The sequence below is a fragment of the Bufo bufo genome, chromosome 2 (assembly GCF_905171765.1).
Source record: "Bufo bufo chromosome 2, aBufBuf1.1, whole genome shotgun sequence".
Taxonomy (NCBI): domain Eukaryota; kingdom Metazoa; phylum Chordata; class Amphibia; order Anura; family Bufonidae; genus Bufo; species Bufo bufo.
The window spans coordinates 463,422,897-463,431,379 of record NC_053390.1 but is presented as its reverse complement, the minus strand read 5'-3'; the positions used below and the strand labels follow the sequence as shown (position 1 = coordinate 463,431,379).

At 42.4% G+C, this 8,483-nt stretch overlaps 1 protein-coding gene across 1 annotated transcript; it reads left to right on the top strand.

The window, feature by feature from the left end:
- Positions 1-509: 509 nt before the first annotated feature.
- On the top strand, positions 510-2,327 carry LINGO3 (leucine rich repeat and Ig domain containing 3). Its single transcript, XM_040420420.1, has one exon. The coding sequence runs from the start codon at positions 510-512 to the stop codon at positions 2,325-2,327; it is 1,818 nt and encodes a 605-aa protein (XP_040276354.1).
- The last annotated feature ends 6,156 nt before the right edge of the window (positions 2,328-8,483 follow it).

Below are 8,483 nucleotides of genomic sequence, written 5' to 3'. Positions count from 1 at the left end.
TTGTCCCAACTTTTTGGGGATTTGTTGACACCGTGAAATTTTGAATCAACGTATTTTTCCTTTAAAATGATACATTTACTCGGATTAAACGTTTGAGCTGTCATCTACGTTCTATTACAAATAAAATATTGACATTTGCCATCTCCACATCATTGCATTCAGTTTTTATTCACAATTTGTTTAGTGTCCCAACTTTTTTGGAATCCGGTTTGTAGAAAAAGCTGAGATTAAGTAAATTGAGAAACATGGTGTGAGCTCCTGAATCCTAGAAATGGCTTTGTTCTATAGGTTAGGTTGAACGCAGTTGCTGAATTGTGATACTTACGGGGCTTTTTAAAAAAAAAACATATTAAGTCAAAAATATTATGTGCCTGTGCTGAAAAGATACATAGTTTAAAATGTAGTATGTTTTAGGACAATAGTTAATGTAACTTATAGTTTGTTAATGTAACACTTATTTCTATTTCTAATTTCTAGGTGCCTGACAAAATGGTAGCCCCTCTGGTTATATGATGCCTAGTAAAATGGCATCATGTTGGCCCTCCATCTTAGTTTTCCACCTACTGCTACTCTACTCAGAAAGAAAGACTTTAGGATGCCCTGCCCGTTGTGATTGTGCGCCTCAGATCCGGTCAGTCATCTGTCACCGCAAGCGACTCACTTCAATCCCGGAAGGGATTCCATCTGAAACAAAACTCTTAGACCTAAGCAAGAACCGCATACGCTGCCTGAATCCTGGTGAACTGTCCTCATACCCACAACTTGAAGAGGTAGATCTAAGTGAAAATATTATCTCAGTAATAGAGCCAGGAGCCTTTGCCAATCTCTTTTATCTTCAAACCCTTAAATTGAGAGGCAACCAACTGAAGCTTATTCCAACTGGAGTGTTTAGCAAACTTAGCAATCTAACATTACTTGATATCAGTGAAAATAAAATTGTCATTCTCCTAGACTTTATGTTTCAAGACCTTCGCAATTTGAAAAGCCTTGAAGTTGGGGACAATGAATTGTTGTATATTTCACAGAAAGCCTTTTCCGGGTTGACTGGCCTAGAGCAACTGACTATTGAAAAATGCAATCTAACCTCTATATCGCCTGACTCACTTTCGTACTTGCAAGGCCTTGATGTTCTGAAACTGCGTCACTTGGGCATCAGTTCATTGGAGGAACAGAATTTTCAGAAGCTTTATAACCTCAAAGAACTAGATATTGATTGCTGGCCTTTTTTAGAAGAAGTCTGCCCAACTGCTTTCCAGGGACTAAATCTTACTTCCCTTTCCATCACCTATACCAATATCACCTCAGTGCCAGCAGCTGCTCTAAGGAGCCTTACATATCTAGAATATCTAAATCTTTCCTACAATCCTATTCGAGTCATCCAGCGAGGCTCCTTCAAAGACCTTATCAGGCTAAGGGAGCTGCTCATGGTTGGGGCATCTCTCACTGTTGTGGAATCCCAATCATTTTATGGCTTGAGACAGATTCGTCTGCTGAATGTCTCCAACAATCAGCTTTCAACTCTGGAAGAGAGTACTTTCCAGTCAGTGAATACCCTAGAGACACTGCGAGTAGATGCCAACCCCCTTGCCTGTGACTGCCGTTTACTATGGATTTTGCAAAGAAGGAAAACACTCAATTTTGATGGCCACCAGCCTGTTTGCGCTTCCCCTGCTGAAATCCAAGGCAATGCATTATGCGACTTCCCAGATTCAATACTTTTTGAATACTTTACATGCCAAAAGCCCAAAATAAGGGACAGGAAGCTCCAGCATATCACAGCTCATGAAGGACAACCTGTATCATTTCACTGTCGGGCTGATGGGGAGCCTGTTCCTCTCATTGTCTGGGTCTCGCCGCAGAGAAGGATGATTACTAGTAGGAGTGTAGGAAGATCTACAGTGCTACCAGAGGGTACCCTTGAGATAAGATATGCTCAGGTTCAAGACAGTGGTACATATATATGTATTGCCACCAATGCAGGAGGAAATGACACCTACTTTGCTACACTGACTGTAAAAGGTGATAACTCACCATACGCTAACCGAACACTATATCTTGCAGAGTACAATGACACCTACCACAATGACACACATGTTTTTTTGAAGTTTACTTTGGACCTGAAAACAATCTTAGTATCAACAGCTATGGGCTGCATTACTTTTCTGGGAGTGGTTCTATTCTGCTTTCTCCTGCTGTTTGTATGGAGCAGAGGAAGAGGACAGCACAAAAATAATTTCTCAGTTGAGTACTCTTTCCGTAAAGTTGATGCACCTGCCTCTGTTGCAGGACAAGGTGGAGCTAGAAAGTTTAATATGAAAATGATATGAAATGACATTAATGAGTTATATCTGATGTGATAGACACTGTGATATATTGGACATTACATGTAGAGATTTGAATGGAGCGCCTCGTTAATGGGTTTAAACAGCATTTTTACGGATGCCATCATTATTCTTCCAGTAAAGTAAACAACAAGGGCTATTTGCTGGCTCTTGCCAAGTGAGTTGCCCTGACCAGCTATTTTTTGTAAAATATAGCAGGGCTGGTTTAATATTCAAATCTTAGTATTCCAGAAGCCGGGTGCCTCTCCCATAAGATTTGATAAATGAGCAATGACTTTCAATCAATTTAAAATACATAGTTATATGATGCCAAGGTCAGGAAATGTGCAAATTAAAAAGAATTTGGATAGGAAGTCTACATTTTTGAAAAAATATTCAATAAAGCAGGGTCAATATAAATAGCCTTACGAATGAAAAGTGATTTAGTAATACTGACTCCATCCCAGTGAATAAAGGTAGATACAATTTAAAACATGTAACGGTATAGCCCAATGATGAACACAAGGGATTTCTCAGGAATTATTATACATCATAGTGGAACATCGGAGAACAAATAACATTATTGACGGAATGTACTAATATAAAAAAATATCTTAATTATACAAACATAAAACACATATGCCATACCTTGCTGCACCAGATGCACACAGAACCACAGTTTGTTTACTTTCATTCACCAATTCAATATCAAAGTACACAGGTAATTTGAGGCTTGAGTGTTACATTGTTACACTTAGGTACATGACACATTTAGTTGAACTATGGAAAAATACTCAAGCACAAACTTGTTTAATATCTGAAATCTTAAAGAGGTTGGCCACATTTTGTGACAGACCTGCAAAGGGAAAGCAAATTTACCTGCTCCCCACCTTCATGTCAATTTGTCATGTGACCCAAGGTGAGCAGGTCACTGCTACGGCCAGCGATTGGCTGCAGTGGCGTCAAAACAGATGTTGACAGCAAGTGAGGTATCTGAGGCCACAGAGAGAAGGAGCTGGGACCCAGCGGCAGGAAGCAGGTAAGTATGCTTCCCTTTGCAGTTCTGCCCAGGAGGGAGGGGGTTGCCTAATCCCCCCCCCCCCCCCTCAAAAGGTGGCCAACCCATTTAATGCCAGATCATGTGGTTAATCAAATCATCTGGTAACAATTTTTAGGATTAAAAAATCATACTTCCTGCAAATGCACACGTATTGTGCTGCATTAAATGATGTCAACATTGGATGAAAAGTTTATTTTGTACTAAATAAACTGAATTTAAAAATGTAATACATAGAATATACACATAACTCAATTTTCCCTATGTAATCTAACCTTTTAAAACAGTGCTGAAACACAGCAAGACCTGCTCAATACAGAAGAGATTTACATATCTTGTGTACATCACATATCCAAAGAATCCATGCAGTCAAGCCTCATTCTGGGATACTGGTCGGAGGCATGTTTTTTGCATGTCCCTGTGCATCCAGAAAAATAGATGTGCAGCTCAGATATTGCTTTAAGGTACAGGACATCAATTCCCATGTTTTAAGATTATACAGTATGACATGACAAGAACTATGTAACTACCCTCTTTGTTAAGAAGATTTGGTCTGTTTGGAAGAATTTGATACTGTAATCTCTTACAGAGGAACAAGGTTTAAGATTTCAAATGCCCAAAATATCACTTCTGGCCTGAGTATTCCAGTACTTTTTCTGGAGACTGTGGGTCGCCAAGAGTGTGACCACAAGAAGCCTTCACTTGAGGTGGAGTCATCTTCACTGCCCAGATGCTGTCCAGTCAGTCCAGACAATATCAGAGTGGCATGTCTTTTTGCTCCTCCAGGCTGTGAAGCCCAGCTGAGGTAAGCACACAGTGTGGTCTGATGAGATAAACTATATTGCAGGATCATGCTGAACTTAAAGGGGTTATCCAACCCCTATAATACCCACAAAATGCCCAGGCCCCTTATACTGGTCATACTTACCCCGCTCTCCGGCACCAGCGTCGCTTTTGATGTCCACATGGCCGTTGCTGCATCTCCCTACCGCACGGATCAAAACATCCGGCAACAGGGGGTTTGGAGTCAGCCAATAGCAGGCCATGGTGGGGACGAGCCTCCCTAGCATCGTGGGTGACACGACAGGGAGATGTAGTGGCGGCCGTGCGGGCATCAGAAGTGACGCGGGTGCTGGAGAGCGGTTGGATAACCCCTTTAATGTTCTGATGCTACCCTGCTGACTGAACAGTGTAAGGCCTCTTTCACACGGGCGTTGCGGGAAAATGTGCAGGTGCGTTACGGGAACACCCGCGATTTTTCCGCGCGAGTGAAAAACATTGTAATGTGTTTTGCACTCGCGTGAGAAAAATCGCGCATGTTTGGTACCCAAACCCGAACTTCTTCACAGAAGTTCGGGCTTGGGTTAGGTGTTCTGTAGATTGTATTATTTCCCCTTACAGAATGCATAGTAAACTAGTGCTGGAGGGGTTAAAAATATATATATATTATTTAACTCACCTTAGTCCACTTGATCGCGATGCCCAGCATCTCCTTCTGTCTCCTTTACTGAACAGGACCTGTGGTGAGCATTCATTACAGGTCAAGGACCTGTGGTGATGTCACTCCGGTCATCACATGATCCATCACCATGGTAAAAGATCATGTGATGGATCATGTGATGACCGGAGTGACGTCACCACAGGTCCTTGACCTATAATGAATGCTCACCACAGGTCCTGTTCAGTAAAGGAGACAGAAGGAGATGCCGGGCATCGTGATCAAGTGGACTAAGGTGAGTGAAATTATTTTTAATTTTTTTTTAACCCCTCCAGCGCTATTTTACTATGCATTCTGTATTCAGAATGCTATTATTTTCCCTTATAACCATGTTATAAGGGAAAATAATAATGATCGGGTCTCCATCCCGATCATCTCCTAGCAACCATGCGTGAAAATCGCACCGCATCCGCACTTGCTTGCGGATGCTTGCGATTTTCACGCAACCCCATTCACTTCTATGGGGCCTGCGTTGCGTGAAAAACGTAGAATATAGAGCATGCTGAGATTTTCACGCAACGCACAAGTGATGCGCGAAAATCACCGCTCATGTGAACAGCCCCATAGAAATGAATGGGTCGGTATTCAGTGCGGGTGCAATGCGTTCAACTCACGCATCGCATCCGCGCGGAATACTCGCCCGTGTGAAAGGGGCCTAAGGGCTTATGCACACAGTCGTTGCCCTGCCTTGGCCATATTGTAGCCCACATACAGTGGGTCCGCAATACACGAGCACTGGCCGTGTGCACCCCGTGTGCTCCACACATCACGGATGCAGATCCATAAATTTGAATGGGTCTGCAATCCAGGCGATGCGGTGCTGTGTGTAACGGAGGCACGGATCGGAAGCCCACGGAAGTACTACTATTTTGCGTTGCGGACCATTGGATGTGGATCCAAGTGAATGGGTCCGCGATCCGTATGCGGCGGCCCCATGGTCGGTGCCTGTGCATTGAGCCCTAAGAGTGATGAGGATGACTCCAACTCAGGAGAGGACTCCTGGTGGCTGTCCCCTTGGACAATCACAGACATATAAAATAATGCACACCAGAAATATTAGTGGTTGTATCTTGGTAGCAGGGGGACCTAGGAAGAAAATAGAAAAACATTATTAACCTGATGTCAGGTCCTCTTTAAACAGTATTCATACCTCTGAACACCATTTTACAAGTTACATTATAGTATAGTCCACATCTGAATTCAAAGTTCTTCTTCTTGTAATTGGAAACAGTCAACAAGCTTGCTGTCAGAGCTTAGCTGCTCTGCTATGATGCAATAGGAGTGTTGGTTTTAAATACATCTGTTTACTGTACCATGCCTGGTATAAACTCTATACTGCCTAGAATGCAAATACAGGAGCAAGCAAGGAATGGTGGGACATTTCAGCTCTAAAGCCTACAGAAACATGAACCTAGGCTATAATACAGACTGTAACTCAGAATAATTGCAAGATAAGTAATGTATATGCAAATCAAATGTTTGTGTAGAGTAATTCTAAATATGAACTGTAATACAGAGTTGGATGGGTTCATATACTTTAGGTCCTACTCACTAATTCATACTTTAGGTCCTACTCACTCACTCACACGCTCACATCCATAGGGTCCTATTTACTTAAAGTATAACTGTCGTATTATTATTTTTTTGGAGTATTGGATTGTGGTGATTAATATCTCCTTGGTGGCTCTATTTCAACTTTTCACTGTGTATTCAATTACCCCTTAATTCCACATTTTTGTTCCCTGTACTGCCTACTTTTACCTGTGCTTAAAGGGCTTCTGTCACGATGACGTCACCAAAAGAGAAGACGTCATCGGCGCAGGTGCACTGAGGGAATGCTGAGGAGGCGAGCCTCCTTCTCTCAGAGCGCCTGCGCCGAATCAAGACAGGCACGCAATTTTTGAAATGCAGACATAGCCAGCTGGAGGAGGAGATCGCTGCTGGCCCTGTCAAATAACAGGAGGAGGGGGCGGTTTTTTGCGGCTGCTACCAGCAAGTAGCCGTCCTACTTGCTGGTAGACAGGTAATTTGCATATTATAAAAGTATGTTTTTTTGCATTATCTACTGAACGAAAATGATTAATAACATAATGTATAGATATATCGCAGTATAGGGATTATAAGTACCCCAAAAAAAAAAAAAATTTGTTTAGTGGGGTGACAGAAGCCCTTTAAAATAGGGTTGCTAGGCATGTTCCGTCTATCTGTTGAAGGACGGAGCACGCAGAAGCAGGCTGCGTGCAGGGTCACATTACTGACAGCCAGAGACTGTAAGTAAATGATTAAAGCCAGGTCCTCCCCAGCAGCTGATAACAGTGCCTGGGCTGTGTGCACTTCTCCCTGTCCCTGCGCTTGGCAGACGCTCCCTCACTCAGCAGAGCTGGAGAATGCAGAGTGGAAGCAGCGCACAACAGGGATGGGAGATCTGCCATCTGCTCAGTGTATAAATGAAAGCAACATGTGGTAAGAGGACCCCTTTGTGCTGCAGGAGATTAACCCTTGAGGGGGAGGGCTCTGGTTACTGACACTTTTGGGGGGCTATTGTTACTGGCTAGTGAGGGCAGGCGGGATTAGCCTCAGGGTGAGGGCAGTGGCGGCCATCTTAACTGAATAGTGAAATTGCAGTTTTATGCAGACTGGTTGCTAAGGGCTGAATCTTATTAAATATGGGGTAAGTCGGTCTAATAGTAACTGATTCTGGAATATCATGTTATTAGTAACTACATATATGAAAATTGAAATTAGGGTCTAAATGTGACAGTTATTCTTTAAAGTATGCCAAGAGAGAGTTCTTTCCGCATGCGTTTGGGAACTATGCATCGGCATATATTCGATCAATTGTACTGAAAAGCGTAGATGACTACGTGATATACATTTTGTTTTGCACAAGATCCTTCCACTAAAATCAATGAGAGCAGTGCTGCAGCGACAAGCTCAGTCTACTACTAAGTGGACAGAGCTGTCTACTTCTGGTGGTGGAGCTATTGCCAAACGGCTGATCGGTGAGGTTGTGGAAAGTTGGATGCCCAGTAGTCAACTAGTGATTGTCTATCCTGAGGATCATTGGATTTAATGCTTCCACACTGTATGATCAAACTGTTTACTGACTCTATGGGTACCTTACACACATTTGTAGCTGAGGACTGAGCCATTAAACTGGAGGGACAAATGAGGATGAGCACGAGTATTTTTAACCCTCTTTTTAAAAATTGATTGCATTATTTTTCATAAAATTATCTGTTTTATGGCAGCAGAGTATAAGCCAGGCCACTTCTGCGCGTCACAAATTGCTACTCTGTGACTATGCAGTCATACATTTGTAGTTTTGTGCAAGAGTTACATGACACACATTTTAATTTAAAGGAAAAATGATCTTTTCATGCAGCTATGCTTAATATTTCCTGAATAATTTATCCTTCTTAAACAACATTTCAATTTAGGGGTCACAGAGCCATGCACGATCCAATGTTAGGAATGGACAGACTTCCTCACCTAATAAGCTTAGTAGATTAATTTGTCTTCATGGTATGAAATACATATATTACATAACGGAAGCCTGTATGTGGGCAACTCAGCAATGCTTTCATAAATCTCTATCTGCAACCCA